Consider the following 16,826-nt stretch of genomic DNA (forward strand, 5'->3'; position numbering starts at 1 on the left):
CCACGGGCAGACAGTCAGCATCCAGCTCCTCTCTGAGGACCCCTAGGCTGGCCCAGGGAGGGGCTCAGGCACAAGGGGGCAACCTCACTTACGATTCAGCAAATGCTCATAAAAATACATAAAGGGATTTTTTTTCTTTCTTTTTCTTTCTTTCTTTCTTTTTTTTCCCTCACCAGATTGAGAGAGATTTTTTTAAAGATTTATTAATTTGAGAGAGAGAGAGAGCAAGCATGAGTGGGAGGGGCAGAGGGAGAGGGACAGAGAATCTCAAGCAGACTCCATGCTAAGAATGGAGCCCAACGTGGGGCTGGATCTCACAACCCCAAGATCACGACCTCAGCCGAAACCAAGAGTCAGATGCTTAACTGACTATACCACCCAGGCGCCCCGACAGAGATATTTTTAAATGAAAATGCTCAGTAGGAGCGACAGATAATAGGCCCTCTCCAATGCTTCTGGTGGGAAGAGAGCAGGTACAGCCTTTTTGGATGGCAGTTCAGTATCCCATGTCAGTGAACGTTTGTGAAGTCCCACTGATGTGTCCCCTAAGAGCCTCCATGTCCCTCAAGCTCCTGTATGGAGGGTAAGGGGGCGCATGTCCAGGCTCCATTAATTCACTCAACACACATTCTTAGGGCACCCGGCACTGAGCTGGATGTTGGGGATATGAAGATCACTCTCAGGGGGTCCACAGGCCAGGGGGGAAGGCCAACAAAACACTCTAGGAATTGCAGCATTCCGGGGTGGCAGGTGATGCACAGGAATGAGCAGTGCCAGCCACCCCCACCTGGAGCAGGGAGGGTCTCAAACACCAGGAAAGGCTGAGCCAGGTCCACAGACCCAGTAAGCATTAGCCTGGCCGAGAGGGGGCAGCACTCACAGATGCTTTAATCCCACAAACCGAGCCCCTTCTGTGTGGCAAGTCCTGCCTTTGTGGACTTTACATTCTAGTGTGGAGACCCAGACCATACACCTGTAAACAATTAAGCAAATTAAATCGTTTCCAATAGTGACAAGTGCTGTAAGGAAATTTTTAAAAAGGTAAGAGTTGGGGGGGGGGGGCGTGGGTAGAAGTTCTACCTTGGGAAGGGGGTGTCAAGAGGGCTTCTCTGAGGTAGTGGCATTGAGCCAAGCTTTGATTGAATTAGAAGAAACAAGGGGCAAAGGCTCTGAAAGGCATGGCCTGTTGAGCGGCCAGAGGCTGGGCCGGGGGCTTTCACAGGCCAAATGAGTACTTGTTGAATGAATGAACCCCCTGAACTTGGTCAGATTGGTTTTGCAGCTATCAAGAGAGTGTCCTGAGTACAAGAGAAAAATCAAGGGGGTAGGTTGGGCTGGGAGGAGGCAGAAGGGTCCCCAGGGCCAGATCCTGTGGTCTGTGGTCCTGTGGGTAGGAGTTTCAGCCTTATCCTCAGGCCACAGGGAGCCCCAACCCAGGAGGGTTTTAGGCAGAGAGTGACATTATCCCGATTTGCCCTTTAGAAAGGTAAAAAACACCTCAAACACCTCCTATGTGTCACCTTTGGCCTTTAAAACTCCCAACAGCCCATGAGGTAGGGCTGGCTGACTGCAGACTCCACGCTCTGTGGGGCTGACTCCTACACGTCCCCACCTTTCCCCACTAATGGGTGGGGGGTGAGGGGATACAGGCTTTATGAGCTCAGATGAGCAGGAAACTGCCTGACAGAAGGGGCCCCGGTCACTAGTGCTCTCCAGGGATCCCTTACGTGACTTTTCTCTTCTAGGATCACCACGGGCTCCTTGGAAAGTCCTTCTGCTCCAGAAGCCAACCCCGAGGGGCGCTACCACTCGACGGGCTCTGACCAGGACCCTGTGGCGGACAGAGAAGGCAGCCCCGTGTGGGGCAGTAGCCCCTTTCAGCTCACAGCTTCCTCGGATGAAGACATTATTGACCTGAAGTAAACAGGGTCTGGATCGAGTTTGCCATCTTTAATTTTCTTATGGAGGTTTATACTCTTTAACCAGTTCTGACAGCATTTCTCAAGAAAATGTGGCTTTTAGCCCGCCCGTGATCTACTGGACCAAACCTTCTGCACACCTGGCCGGTTTGGGTCTCTCCAATGTCCGGTGCCATCTTTCTTGACCTTTGTTTCTTTCTGTTCGGGAACCATCAGTCCCCTTGTAATAAAGGTAGTAGATTTCATTGAGGTTTTAGATTGAAACTTTGAATAAATCAAAAATATTCATTCTTATTTACTGCAACCTTCTCTTGTATTTTATATACTTTGATGGAGAAATTATTTTTTCATTACGGTTTTGATTTATGTCACATATTGTGTTTCTTTTATAAAGAAAAGCCATTGCCTTTTAAATTTATTATAAATAAGTTTTCTTTCTGCACATTTGGCCCCTGTTGCTGTTTCAGTTCACTGAGTTTGGAACCAGCTGTGTCCCTGCCTGTAGACTTTTGAGAAAAGCTGAATGGTTAGTTCCTAGAAGCTCCTGCTCCCTCCTTGTGTCTCACAAAGCCTGTTAAGAGCCTTAAGATTATTTTGTTTGGTTTCGTAGTTACTCTGAAATCATATAGTCAGGCAATAGTCACTCCTTGCCACCAAAATCATCATCCTCAAATTCCCTTCTCATGTTTAGGTCTGCTTTGCTTTTCCACGTGAACCAAGTGATTGTCCTTCTCTTGTCATCACTTGCCTTCTGTTGCCCCCTCCTCAAAGTGAGAAGAAAATGTGGGCTTGACCAAGTGCAAATGAAACCGTGAAATGTCAGCCTCTGGCCACGGGAGATCCAAGGGGGAAACCTAGTTTCACTGACACTGTAAAAATTTTAATCTGTGTGAAGAAGGTAATTTACTTTTGGCTTTAGTCTAATGGATTCCATTTTATTAGCTCTCTTTGCCTAAATTACCCACCAAAAGAAACTTTAATAAATCATTTCCCCCGTGAAAGCATCCCTGAGGGTTCTTCTGCACGCCTTCTCTGGGAGTGCAGAGAGCTGTGTTTGACATGACCTTGATCGGACAGATTTTACAGAAGTTTGGGTCCTACCTCCTCGTGGGCCTTGCACACTGTGGGGAGAGCTCCCTTGTCTGCCTGTTGCACAACTGCCTGCGTGGTGTTTGTGCAAGAAACAGCCCAACGTGCTGGATCCAGTGAAGGCTGCCTGGTTCCCTTCAGCAGATGGCAGGAGGGCGAGAGTAATGCATACGGTGCTTTCTAGGCATAGCCAGGTATGCCCTAGCTGTACTCAGCATTGCCATTCCTCCTCTGTTTCCTTCTGCCCCTTTCGTATTTGGGGGAAACACAAGATCCACCGCATGCTCTATCTCAACCTCGTGAAAAGTTTTGGGAGTTAGATTTTATTATTATTGCTTTTCAGATAAGTAAACTGAGGCTCAGAAAGGGACAGCGATTTGAAACTCTGAGTTCTCTGACCCCAGAGCTCTGTTCTCTCCCCTGTCCACCATACAGAGTCAGGCTGAGTGCCTTGTGTCAGTTGGATCTGACTGGTGTTTTTCATGTTAAACTAATTTGTAAGCTTTATGAGTTTGTCTGTGTGTTCTTTCTGTCATCTTTTTTTTTTTTTTCTGGAGTTTCTTGCTTCTCAGCCTGGAATAAAAAAATCCAAGGGTGATTTAGAACATTCTTCCAAAGAGATTGGAAGCATCAGAACTGCCCCATGATTTGACAAGTCACAAATCTGAGGAGTGAATGTAGAAAGGGCAAGAAATGGACCCTACTAATCAGATAGATGGTGATTAGCTTATAAAAGGGGGATAGGAGGCAGCTCTGGCAGCAATATCTGCTTACAAAGGCCAAGAAGTGAATGCCGCACCCTTGGGAAGGGAGACCACCAGCCAGAAGGCAGGAGCGGGTTTGTAGGGGCCTGTGGCTCAGAGGGCTGGTGCTAGCTGGGCTCCCTGGAGCATCCTGTCCACATAAGCCCTTCTGCCTACCCCCCTAGCTGAGTTACTGCACTGTGTAAATGCAGCAGTTTGCCAGTGGAGTTGGAGGCATTCGTCCACTCTGCAAACACCAAGGGCCCACTGTGTGGAGGAAGAGGTCACATCCATTAAGGGAGAGAGGGAAGTAAACAAGTGATCACATGGCAGTGATAAGTGCTCAGATAAGAATTTATAACTCGAGCACAAGATGCTGTGGAAGCATAGAGGGGTGGTTGCCTGTCTTTAAAGATAGTACAATCAGGAGCCTGCACTAGGTCAAACAACTTTCATAATCATATGGGCTAGCATTTGAGTGCTTCACATGTGCTTGATCTTTCGTGTACACTGCCTCTGCTTAAAACCCTCCCAGAAGGTAGATATCCGCACTTAGAGATGAGGAAACAGAGGCCCAGAGAGGGATTAAAAGCCAAACCTCTTACTCTCATAGCCCTGGTACTTTCAAGAATTACACAGCACTCCACCTCAGCTGCCTCATCCAGAGAAGGGTTGGGTACAGATGGCAAGATCCTTCAGAGCCCTGACATCATCCTACCTCCAGCAGTCACTTGGGTGCTCGAGTGAAGAAGCTGGCTATTAATAGCCGCAGGAGACTCAAAGACGGCAGGTGTTAAGATGAAGATTCAAGAGTCAAGATGACCTATGAAGTGAGTGGAACTTAACAGGGAGCCTAGGGCTCACCATTTAAGCCGCGATCAGTCACACATATGAGGGCCCTGCCCAACACAGGTCCTCAGCACCTCGAGGTCCTGGTGGTTGTCGGCTCGTAGCCGTCAGCAATCTGCGGGCTCCGAGTTATGACCCGCACCGAGATGGGCTGCGGCGCGCAGGGCCATGCCTCCGCCCCCGGCAGCCCAGGTTCCGCGAGGAAAGAGAGCGGCCCAGGACAGTCGCTCGGAGACATTCCTCCCTGCGGCTGTCAGTGAGCTGAGCTGGGCCAGGCGCGTTGAACCCCGGCCGCAGGGCACCGGTTAACGCAGAGCAGGAACCGCAGAGCCGACCAGGCAGGACAGACGATACTGCCCAGAGTCGCGGCGAGAAGTCCTGTGCGCGGCGCAACCTGCTCCACGTTCGTCCTGCTGGTACTCATTGGTTGAAGCTTGACTGAGAGGCGGCTCCAGGAGCAGATGCCATTCCCGCCTTCCACCCTCATTGGCTGGCTCCGCCTGAGGCAGCTTTCTGATCCCGCCTCTGGGTACGCACCACACTCCTATTGGGTGGTTCTACTCCAGGCCCACATACAAACTCCGCCCCACCTAAACATTGGCTCGCCAGGCTCTGGGGGCGGATCCAGTGAGCTTCGCCAACCGGCTCTTTGCTCCCATTGGTCGGCTCTGATTTGGGGGGTGGCTCCTAGCGCAAGGCTAACCCCGCCTGGCGCTCCCACTGGCCGTTCCCATCCCGCCCCAGAGCCGCCCCTCCCCGCCTATTGGCCGGCTCTGCCGTGAGAGGCGGGTGCCGGCTGCACTCGCGGGATCCGTGGCAGTTCAGGCAACAGAGCTGACCAAGGAGGCGTTGGCTGCGGACATGACGCCGGAGGACCAGGAGGAGACACAGCCGCTCCTGGGGCCGCCCGGCGGCAGGTGAGCGGGTGGCGGGACCCGGGCCCGGGACGCGGCCTCGCCCCTCCTGCTGCGCCCAGGCCGGCGCCGCTCACCCGCTGCCCTGTCTCCGCAGCGCTCCCCTCAGCCGCCGGGTCTTCCTCGCCGCCTTCGCCGCCGCCCTGGGCCCGCTCAGCTTCGGCTTCGCGCTCGGCTACAGCTCCCCGGCCATCCCGAGCCTGCGCCGCGCCGCGTCCCCAGCCCTGCGCCTCGATGACGCCGCCGCCTCCTGGTTCGGGGTGAGGCCTCGGGCTCACCCTCCAGCCCGCCGGGGTCCCTCCTACTCCACCGCACGCGCGAGGGGGGCCCCCGCGCTTACCTGGCTTCGGGCGGGCACTAAGACCCTCGGCCGGGTGCATCCCGGCTCTCCTGCCGGGGTCACCCTCCCCCCCGACAGCCAGCCCGGGACCCCCATCCCCTCTTCTCGGAGGCTGCGGGGGCTGGGGTTGAGGGCGAGGCTGGGCGGCGGCCGTGCGGCGCCCCCGCTCCAACCTGCGGTCGCTCCGCCCCCAGGCCATCGTGACCCTGGGAGCCGCGGCGGGGGGCGTGCTGGGCGGCTGGCTCGTGGACCGCGCCGGGCGCAAGCTGAGCCTGCTGCTCTGCACCGTGCCCTTCGTGGTCGGCTTTGCAGTCATCACCGCGGCCCAGAACGTGTGGATGCTGCTCGGGGGCCGCCTCCTAACCGGCCTGGCCTGCGGTATTGCCTCGCTCGTAGCCCCGGTGAGTGTCCCCCAGCCTCGCGCCCTGGGACCGGGAAGGAGAGGACCCGGGGGCGTGGTTCTCCCTGGCTGCGGCCTCCTGGGTGCCTGGCACCGTGCCCCTCGCCAGCTTTATCTTCCTTCCCCCGGCGACGGGCCTTGGAAGGAGCTGCTGTTATCCTTGTTTACAGATGAAGGGAGCTTCAGAAACTAAAGCCCTTTGTCGAGCCACAACTAGTCGGTGGTGAAGCTATTACTCACACCCGGGACTGTGCCACTTAACCAGGCCTCTCTTTTGCTCTACAAATGAGTACCATCTGTGGATGGTCCCAAAAGCCTACAGTAAGGCTTAGATCTCCCCCTGTCATTCAGACTACTGACTACAGTTTAGCAGGAAAATCCTGTTCTGGTTTGTCCTCCTGGCAAAGGCCATTGATCTCTCTGCTGTTTCCCTTCGCTCCTCAGGAACTAGTCCTCCAGCTGCTTCCCCTCTTCTCTCTTCGCATCTCCCCATGCACCACTGTCCAGGCTGACTTGGGACCCATCTACCTAGGTGAAATCCTGGGTCTGTCACTTACCGGGGTAGAGTATACCTCTCTGTGCCTCAGTTTCCTCCCCTGTAAAATGGGAATAATGGCCTTACCTCATGCAGTGGTTGTGGGGATTAAGCAAGACTGCACATATAGCCCTGGCATGGCTTGTGGAGGGCTTGGACCCTGGCAGCTGAAATTGCAGGGTGACCAGTAAACTGTTCTGCTGGCTACAGGGCTTGGATGGTCTACCACCCACACGCCAACCTGGTCAAGATTAATAGAGTGGCTCAGAGTCATCCCTGGTCATCTCATTTTACCCGCATTTGCTGGGCAGCAGGCAGCAGCTGAGTCGGATTTTATGTTTTGGGTTTTGGTTTTTATGTTTTGGAGAAAAACACACCCATCTTAGTCATGGGCATAAGGTACAGAATAACCTAGAAGTATGGGCAGACCTTTCTGGCCCCTGAGCCCCGAGGAAGCAGTGGCAGTCAATGGTAGCAACTGAGGCAAAGAGTTGGCTTTCACTCCAAGGGCACCACTGGTCATCTGGAGTCACCTGGGTGTCATCTGGAGCTAGTTAGAAAGGCAGAATCTTGGGGGCACCCGGGTGGCTAAGGTGGTTAAGCGTCTGCTTTTGGCTCAGGTCATGATCTCGGGGTCCTGGAATGGAGCCCCATATGGAGCTCCCTGCTCAGCGGGGAGCGGCTTCTCCCTCTGCCTGCCCCTCCCTCGCTCGTGCTCTTTCTCAAATAAATGAATTAAATAAAAAAAGAAAGGCAGAATCTTGGGCCCCACCCTAGACCTACTGCATCAGAACCTGCATTTTATCCAGGGTAGTCATACAATGAAATGAAAGTTTGAAAAGCTGTGTAACACACACACACACACATGCACCCCACCCCACCCCACCCCACACCACCACCCCCGCCCCCAAGCCATGTATATATCCTTAATCCCCGTTAAAACACCCGCTGCTGCTCACTTGGAGAGGCGGGGAGGTATGGGGAGGGCTTTGCTGACCTGGGACCTGCAATTAGAGCCTCACCCGGCATGCAGCAGCCCCCCACTGAGGCTCTCCTCAACTGTGAACGGCTGAGGCTTTTCAGTTTTAAGAACTCTCGGCCCTGAGTAAAGTTTCCTCTTCACTGCCAACAGGTCTATATCTCTGAAATCTCCTACCCCTCAGTGAGGGGGCTGCTGGGCTCCTGTGTGCAACTGATGGTCGTCATAGGCATCCTCCTGGCCTATCTAGCAGGTAGTTTTCACAGTCTCTCTTTTGATCCCCGCTAATGGCTGTGTGGCCATTTTATAGATGTAGACACTGAAGTTCAGAGAGGTCAAGGGACTTGCCCAGAGTCACACAGCCTGTCACACAGACCACCTCCCTGAGCCCCTGGGACATGTGGGTCTTGCGAGTACGTTCCAGGGAGAGCTGGAGAAGGTGACGTCCTCATCTTCCCAGGGCAGAAGCCCATTCCAAGGGGGCTGGAGGGTGGGGGCTGACCGGTTAGGTCAGTACCTCACTGCGCAGTGACAAACTGAGGATTCAAGGGGGTGGCTGGGGCACCCCTAAAACTCTTCAGCTCAGGAGCTTGGAAGGCCCAAGCATGTCTCTCAGAAATACCAGTATTGGATTTGCAGTGTGACAGAGGAGGGCTCCAGGGGACCCGAGGGGCAGAGCTGGGGTCAGCATGAGGAAGCTTCTGGAGGCAGACATTTTTTCACCAGAACTGAGGTGGAGAGAAGCTTCACATCAGACAATCCCATGTCAGGGGACACTTACTGGCTGTGTGACCTTGGCCTAGTCACACTGCCCCAGAGAGCCTCACTTCGCCTGTCTTTAAACAGCAATAACCCCACCTAGTCCAAGGCTGTTAATGAGAATTATCAAGGCATGTCCTGAGACCCAGAGGGCCCAGAGTATGTGCCCTCTGGTTCTTCACAGGGGGCGACATTCTGGTCTGGGCTTTTTGATTTTTGCCCACTTACCATCCAGACTCTAATTCAGAGTCCTGGGGGCAGTCTGGCAGCTTTGGGGGCCCTGCGGGTGCCAAAGTTCCTGCCAAATACAGACACTGACATTTGGGACAGACACATGGGTGTCAGTATGCCTACAGAATTCCCTCCAGTTCATCCTAACCAGCACGCTTTTTGATCAGTTTCTGTGACTGCGGATCCACTGGTGTTCCATGAAAAGTCTCTCCCACTCCATCCCCTTTCCTCTCCAGAGGAGCCAACCTTGCCTGCTTCTTGGTGGCCTTCCAGAGTCTGTGCATATTTATTCTCCCTCCCCTACCTTTTAGACAAAGAGCAAGTGCCTCATTCTGTTTTTAATTGCCACATAAGTATTCACTGAGCAGATGTAGCATCATGATGTGCCCACCAGCGTTTCTACAATATTTATCAACCCCAGTTGGTAACAACAATATTGGTGACAGACACAAGCGTAGCCACACAGAGGTAGTGCGGCCCCCACCCTTGAAGCTGAGTCCCTGGGGTTGGCAAGAGGTCAGGCCCGCCCTGATAAGATCCAGCGTGGCCCACTCCGGCTCTGATTCCTGACCCCCCCCCATCCCCTAACCAGGCTGGGTCCTGGAGTGGCGCTGGCTGGCTGTCCTGGGCTGCGTGCCTGCGTCCTTCATGATGCTGCTCACGTGCCACATGCCCGAGACCCCGCGCTTCCTGCTGACCCGGCAGAGGCGCCAGGAAGCCACGGCCGCTATGCAGTTCCTGTGGGGCTCTGAGCAGGTCTGGGAGGAGCCCCCTGTCGGGGCTGAGCACCAGGTGAGGGGCTGGGAGCCAGCACCGGGGCGGGATGGGGGTGGGGGCGTAGGAGACAGCGAGGTATGGCCCTTTTGCGGTGGGGGGAGGCCAGCACAGCCTGTCCCCAAGGCTGCGCGCACACACACACACACGGGGAAGGGAGGCACAAGTGGTGGAGCAAGCAAAAGCCTGCTGGAGCCCCACTACCTGGCTGGGCCCTAGCCTTGACCTTACTGTTCCAGAAAGAGAAAAGGCCGGCTGGGTCACAGGGAAACACGGGTGCAGACTTGAGGAATTGGAGTTTTAAATGAGGTGTTGTAGGGCAGGGGAGAAGACAGAGTCTCTGTGACCGTCACATCCCTAAGCCTTCCTTCTTCATCTGTAAGATGGGAGTCCCAGCACATGCCTGGTGGTGGTAGGGATTCAGCGATGCCAGGAGAGGTGCTCGGCTCAGGCCTAGGCCTGGGGCTGGTGGGATTCTGGAACCCCTGGCTTTGTGCCCATATAATCTCTTCGTGGTTCCACCAGCAAATCAGGAAGGGCCACGGGGAGGTGAGGATCTTGTCACCTTACAAATGGTGAGGCTGAAATGACGCGGGGACCTGTCTTGGACGCGAGGCCCAGGTGATAAGAAGCTGAGGCTCATTCGCTCGACCAGGCTTTAGGACCGTGGCTCGAAGCCAGCGCGCCCCGAAGCCAGCGCGCCCCTCAGGTGGGGGTCGGGAGGAGCACTGACGCTGGCCTCTATCTGCGCAGGGCTTCCACCTGGCCCAGCTGAGGCGTCCTGGCATCTACAAGCCCTTCATCATCGGCATTTCGCTGATGGCCTTCCAGCAGCTGTCAGGGATCAATGCTGTCATGTTCTATGCAGAGACCATCTTTGAGGAAGCCAAGTTCAAGGTAAAGAGGCCTCCGCCCCAGCCTGCCTCATCTGGATGCCTAATCCCGGGGTCTTTGCCTGACCCGCCTCGGCCCATCTCCCCAGGACAGCAGCCTCGCCTCGGTCATCGTGGGCGTCATCCAGGTGCTGTTCACGGCCATAGCGGCCCTCATCATGGACAGAGCTGGGCGGAGGCTGCTCCTGACCTTGTCAGGTGAGGCCCCAGGGCCAGGGCTCAGCCCTGTGAAAGTGGGGTGGCGCAGGCCAGGCTCCCCACCACAGGCCGGAGGGTCTTTGCCGAGGCCACCGCATGGCAGCAGGGAAAGGCCAGCCAAGCACCCTTGAGGAAAGGCCGAGATTCATGGGCGCCCTTACTGAGCGCTCGCTGCAGACCAGGCCTGCGCCAACAGCGTCACCGTAGCGTGCCTTAACCCTCGCAGCGAGCCTCCACGCGGGCGCCATCAGGGGCCCAGTTTACGACAAGGAAACTGAGGACCCAGGAGGGGAAGTGACTCAGAAGCCTGTGGTCTTTTGGGGCAAGTGACTTCACCTCTCTGAACCTCAGTTTCCCCCATTTGAAATGGGGGCGACCGGGGGCCAAGGTGAGGATCCCGAGATGATCTGCATGGGGGTCGAGACCGAGCTGCTGCCACAGTTACCCCTCCTGCTCCTCGGGCCGGGGAGGCTCTGCCACCAGGAGGCTCTCGGAGTCTGCTGTGGTTCAAGGTCCAAGCCGGGGCCGCCATCTGGGCTCCTAGGCACCACCGCTCGCTGGCCTCCCAGAGAAAGCCAGGCCCCACTGCTGTGGCCACACGGCGCTGAGACTCCAGTCCTGAGTGCCACGTGCCTGGGCTGCGGTCCCCTTCTCCCAGGGCCCTGCCCACTGCCACCTCCACTTGCAGGTGTGGTCATGGTGTTCAGCACCAGTGCCTTTGGTGCCTACTTCAAGCTGAGCCAGGGCGGCCCCAGCAACTCCTCACACGTGGACCTCTTGACGCCTCTCTCCATGGAGCCCGCCAGCGCCAGCGTGGGGCTGGCCTGGTTGGCAGTGGGCAGCATGTGCCTCTTCATCGCCGGTGAGGAAGGAGTCCGTGGGGAGGTTGGGGGGGGGGCATGGGGACATCCTGTCACCACCAGGTTCCTGCAGCCCCCAGCAAGTCCAGGCCTACCAGGCCTTGCCTCTCTATCACATGGGTCCCCACCTCTGTGTTTATGGCTCTGACCATGTCCCAGGCACTGAGCTAAACCCTTCTCTGCCCCTTTCACTTAATCCCCACCCTGCCAAACAGCCCTCCAAGCAGGCCCCATCGTGACCCCGTTCTACAGAGAAAAGCCTGATGCGTAAGCAGTGGAGGGACCCGTCTGAGGCGGAGGAAGGCTCAGAGCTGGGGGGCCCAGACTGGAAACCGCGAGGAGTTGGCCCAGGGGTGCTGTGGCAAGCCCAAGGGTCCGTCCCCACGGGCTCTGATGCCTGTCTTGCTCCCACAGGCTTCGCCGTGGGCTGGGGGCCCATCCCCTGGCTCCTCATGTCTGAGATCTTTCCTCTGCACGTCAAGGGCATGGCCACTGGTGTGTGTGTCCTCACTAACTGGTTCATGGCCTTCCTGGTGACGAAGGAGTTCAGCAGTGTCATGGTGAGTGTAGGCCCAGAGGGCCTCCCCCTCACATAGTCGGTGGGGAGCTCTTTTTAGAATTACTCTTACTGTGGAAGACTCAGGGTCAGTGGCCTCGCATGCAGGCTGAAGCCACCCTCCTGGGACACGAGCCATCTTGGTCAGGGATGAGGGGAGGCCTGACAGGCCAGGAAGGTGAGGGACCCAGGCTGTGACCACTCGGGAGACTTCAGGCTATCCTGGCAGAAGGACAGCAAGACTGGCCTCCGCCATCGGATGCTGGGGACATGGGCCAGGTTATAGGGCTGTGTGGGAAGTACCCTGGCTTTGGAGTTGGCAGGCCTGGGCTCTTCGCCCACCCTGGCCACTTCCCACTGTGTGACCTTGGGTGTGCTGCTCACCTCTGAACCAGCTTCCTTGGCTGAAAATGGAGGAGGGTGACGGCAGCTCCCCCTTACGGTTGTGGGAGCATCAGTTCATTTTAACATCCTGCTACTTTCGCACGGATGACCTGACACAGACCTGGATCCTGCCTCAGGGGCTCCCCAACCGATAGGGAAGGATGTTTCTGGAGCAGATAGGCCCCCTGTTCAGGCATTCATTCCCCTCCACGTCTCCTGGGACATACCATGGCCAGGCCTGTTCAAGGAGCCAGAGACAGCAGTGAGGTAGACAGGGTGCTCTTTCCGACCGGACTGGGATGGCAGTGGCGAGAAGACAGACCACCAGGAGGCTGGGCAGAGCAAGGAGGGGCAGGCCACGAGAGGCGTGGACGCCTGGGGCTGGCCTGGAGTCTCTGCAGTGCCTGGGCCCACTCAGATGGGCTGCCCTGGGGAGCACACTGGGAAGATCAGGGCAGAGATTTAGAGATGGAAATGACTTGCTGGGAGCTGTGGGGGGCCAACAACAGAGGGAGGAGATGGTAAAGGACCTAACAGAGGCCCAGGGGTGCACAGCATCCAAGAGGCTGAGAGAAGAACTTCTGGGGGAAGGGCAGTGACGGGTCCCAGAGGAGGAGGAGCCAACAAGGGAGGGGGCTTTGGTTCTAGCACCTGGGAGGTCACTGGGCCTGCGCTGGGAGGGTGGTCAGGCTCTGAGTGAAGGGAACCGCTCGCTCTTCCCTCCGTGCTGGTGGGCCCCGTGTGCCTTGTGTGTTCACACTGCCCCATCTCAACCTGCTGAGAGCTCACCTGTTCCGTCGGGCACCGAGAAAAGACTCCTCCCGAGGCAGGGAACTCAGCACAGGGCCAAAGCAGAGCGTAGAGAGTGGGTCTGGGGGCCCTGGAAGCAGACCTCCAGGGTGGGGGCCCAGCTGTCACTTGATGCAGGTGTCTCAGTGAGCGTCAGCTTCCCCATCCACGCAACATCCACACCCTGTAGGTGCTTGGCCCAGGCTTCTGGAAGGCGGGGCCAGACCCTCCTCCACTCCCCCGAGCCTGGGCAAGGCAGGCTGGGGCCTCAGCTTGGGATCATGGGAGGGCTCCCGGCCTTCTGCCACGTCCACACCCGGCCTTTCCCTCTCTTTCCAGGAGGTGCTCAGGCCCTACGGAGCCTTCTGGCTTGCCTCCGCCTTCTGCATCTTCAGTGTCCTTTTCACTTTGTCCTGTGTCCCGGAAACCAAAGGAAAGACTTTGGAGCAAATCACAGCCCATTTTGAGGGGCGGTGACAACCCCTTCTCGTGAGTGGCTGTCCCCTCCTTGCAGGGCCAGTTTTGGGCTTCAGTGGGGGGCGGAGCCCGCCTGTGACTCCAAGCTGGGCCTCAGCCAGAGCCTGGAGCCCCTGCCTGTCCCCAGGGAGCTGGAATCCAGGACCGCAGCCCCTTGGAGCCTTGTCCTCCATGGCCCTTCCTTCCTACCTGGCTCTCTACAGCCCAGCGGACCATGGGTATGAGGTTCCCGGCCCCTGGGCCCAATTCCTGCCACCCCTCTGTGACTCCGGAGGAGGGAACATCCTGGAGGGGCCTTGTTGCCCTGTGGTCCTTCATCCACAGGCCATCTCCATCTTGCCATGAAAGCAACAGCAGAGGAGGGAGACTCTCGACTCCTCCTTTTCTGGAGGAGATGCTTTTGAGGGGTGGTCCCTGGTTTCTCCTCTCCGTGGCTGCATTATCAGGAAGGAGTTTTGTTTGCCAAATAAAGATTTGACTCAGAAAAATCAGGTCATGGCCTCTTTGTGTGTTTGAGAAGGGTATTTTCCGATCCCTTCCCTAAAGTAGGCCTCCCACAAACTGGGCCTTGCCAAGAACATCTATGATTTCCTTTTTCTCATGGTCTGCCAGGCTACCTCTTGGCTCTTGGAGGTCATTTCTGGCTCCTTCCTTGGGCCTAGTCCCCTGGATCATTAGTCATCAAATCTCATTAACAACGAAAAAGCATCTCTTTTTCTATTGACTTTAATGGAGCCAGAAGTCTTTTACAGGTTGCTTTTATTATCCACTATATAAGTAATACATGTTTATTGTAGGAAAACTGAAAAACCTAGATTTATTTAGTATAGTTATTTGTATAGCAGTTAACTGTCTGCTAGGCACTGCCCTAAGCACTTTATAAGTAGTAACTCATTTATTTGGATAAATGATACAATAATTATTCACAGCTGTATCTTTCCAGAGTTAACTTCTTTTAAGAATTTGGTTCTATCCTGAAAGATCTCCCTCCCAACACATATCCTTTCTAGCATCACTATACACAAGTAGGACATCACGTTTCCCACTCCGTGATGTTTTATTCAGAATCTGAATTGTGCAGTCCCACCATGTGCCCACCTCAAGAGAGAAGTGTGGAAATCTCCACCTATGAATGTGGATTTGTTTCTCCTTACACTTCTGCTGTGTTTTGCTTCATGTACCCTGGAGCTCATGGCTCGCTGTGTGCACATTTGGGATTGTTATATTCTGATTGTTTTTGTCCTTTAGCATTATGAAATGACCTTCTTTGTCCCTGGTATATCTCTTGTTCTAAGGTCTACTTTGTCTGTTATCAGTATCACCACTCCAGCCTTTTTTTTTTGATTGGTGCTTTGACAATGATTTTCAATTATATCGTACTATATATTCCTTTTTCATAGCATCCTATACTTTTCTTTGTGATGGAAATGCCTTTTGGGGTTTCCCTGAGGATACACACATTCACTTTTAAAAATTTTAAAAATTCACTTTATCAAGGCATTATTTACATACCATAAAATTCAGATACATACTATAAAACTCAACAATTGTAGTTGAGTTTTCGAATGTATACACAGCTTTGTACCCATCACACAATCAAGATATAGGACATTTTCCTCCCCCAAAATGTTCCTTCATGTCCCTCTGCAGTCAGTCTTGTCTCTATAGCTTTGTGTTTTCTAAACTTTGATAAAATGGAATCACATTGTTTGTAGTATTTTGCGTCTGGCTTCCGTAACTTTGCAGTGTTGTTTTTATTTATTTTTTCTTAAGATTTCATTTATTTATTTGACAGGGAAAGAGCACAAGTAGAGGGGAGCAGGAGAGGGAGAAGCAGGCTCCCTGGGGAGCCCGTTGCCGGCTTGATCCCAGGATCCTGAGATCATGACCTGAGCCGAAGACAGATGCTTAACCAGCTGAGCCACCCAGGCGCCCCATAGCAGAGTGCTTTTTTTTTTTTTTTTTAAAGATTTTATTTATTTAATACAGAGAGAGACAGCGAGAGAAGGAACACAAGCAGGGGGAACGGGAGAGGGAGAAGCAGAGGTAAAGATGCATCTTTTAAGCCTCAGTTTATTCATCTGTCGCCATCTCCCTCATGGGGTTGTTGTGAGGATGAAAGGAGAGAAGCATGTAAAGCACCTAGAACTAAGGATGACACAGAATAAGTACTCAATCGATGTTAGCTGCTGCTGGTGGTGAGGCTGTGGTGAAGGTTGGGAGTTGCATGCAAGGTGTGATGCTCAAGGGGTGCCTCAAAGGGATATGTGAAATCTTTACACATTTTTCTCTTCATATTCTATTTCCTACCCTGATTTCTCAGCAACTCCTACTCATACCATCTCTGCTACCAGCATCCATTTACAGCTACTAATGACTGCACACACACACACACGCACACACACACACACACACTCTCTCTCTTCAGAGGTTCCCTAAGACCTCCTTGGGGCCTCCTCATCAGAGCACAAGATGCTTCAGGGACCAGAGCCAGCCCTAGCTGACAGCCCTCAATCTGCCCCAGAAGCCCAGCACAGGACCATGGAGGGCAGATGGAACATCCCCAAAGGACAGGTACAGCAGCAGAAGCTGTGCTTTACCCCAAGGTAAAAATCTGCACCGCACCCCACACCCACTCCACGTCCAATCCCTGCCCCCAGAACTTCCAGGAGAATCCTGGCTTCTGCATTCTTGAGGCAATGAAGGCCTAACGCCACCCAGTGGCCATAGGCGGAATTGCACCTGTTGAGGAGTGAAGCACCCTGCTACCTCCCAGTGGCCCTGGTTGCGATCCCAAGATGAAGGAATACCGCTACTGCCGACTGGCCATTATGGGGCTAGCGTCTGCTGGGCCTTGTGGCCATGGGCAGAACAGCACCAACTGTAGGGGCTTAGGAGCCAAGGAAGACAGGCAGCCTGTGGAAGCTGGAAAAGGCAAGGAAAGTGATCCTCCCCTAGAGCCTCCAGAAGAAACATAGCCCTCCCCACACCTTGATTTTAGCCCAAGGATATCCATCTCAGACGTCTGGCCTCCAAAGTTGTAAGCCCAAAATTGCAGCAGCCCAAGGTAGAAAAGATCTTATCTCAAAGAGATCTGTGGGTTGGCTTGTCTAATGGAGTGAATCCCAACAAGATTC

The 16,826-nt window shown here is 54.6% G+C and overlaps 2 protein-coding genes across 4 annotated transcripts in view; both read left to right on the forward strand.

Moving 5' to 3' along the window:
• Positions 1–2,164, forward strand: part of GARNL3 (GTPase activating Rap/RanGAP domain like 3) — a 106,375-nt gene extending 104,211 nt beyond the window's left edge. The window contains exon 28 of the mRNA XM_021691750.2: positions 1,746–2,164. Within this exon, the coding sequence (XP_021547425.1) occupies positions 1,746–1,923 (178 nt within the window). The 3' untranslated portion in view covers positions 1,924–2,164. The remainder of the gene's footprint in view (positions 1–1,745) is intronic.
• A 3,297-nt stretch (positions 2,165–5,461) lies between these two features.
• SLC2A8 (solute carrier family 2 member 8) lies at positions 5,462–14,177 on the forward strand. 3 transcript variants are annotated; one of them, XM_044920582.1, is made up of 11 exons: positions 5,462–5,517; positions 5,612–5,774; positions 6,049–6,255; positions 7,922–8,021; positions 9,351–9,550; positions 10,286–10,429; positions 10,515–10,623; positions 11,312–11,485; positions 11,898–12,043; positions 13,552–13,701; positions 13,817–14,174. In XM_044920582.1, the coding sequence occupies exons 1-10, from the start codon at positions 5,462–5,464 to the stop codon at positions 13,687–13,689; spliced, it is 1,437 nt and encodes a 478-aa protein (XP_044776517.1). In that variant the 3' UTR covers positions 13,690–13,701; positions 13,817–14,174. The 3 variants fall into 3 exon arrangements, with proteins under 3 accessions (XP_044776517.1, XP_021547103.1, XP_021547104.1); XM_021691428.2 differs by having other exon boundaries at positions 13,552–14,177; XM_021691429.1 differs by lacking the exon at positions 11,898–12,043 and having other exon boundaries at positions 13,552–13,986.
• Positions 14,178–16,826: the final 2,649 nt, after the last annotated feature.

The sequence above is a fragment of the Neomonachus schauinslandi genome, chromosome 13 (genome assembly GCF_002201575.2).
Source record: "Neomonachus schauinslandi chromosome 13, ASM220157v2, whole genome shotgun sequence".
Classification (NCBI taxonomy): Eukaryota; Metazoa; Chordata; class Mammalia; order Carnivora; family Phocidae; genus Neomonachus; species Neomonachus schauinslandi.

Coding starts and splice junctions, on each gene's coding strand:
- SLC2A8 (XM_021691428.2), top strand. CDS start 5,462: ATGACGCCGGAGGACCAGGAGGAGACACAGCCGCTCCTGGGGCCGCCC. Junction 5,518..5,611: donor CTGGGGCCGCCCGGCGGCAG/GTGAGCGGGTGG, acceptor CTGTCTCCGCAG/CGCTCCCCTCAGCCGCCGGG. Junction 8,022..9,350: donor CCTCCTGGCCTATCTAGCAG/GTAGTTTTCACA, acceptor TCCCCTAACCAG/GCTGGGTCCTGGAGTGGCGC.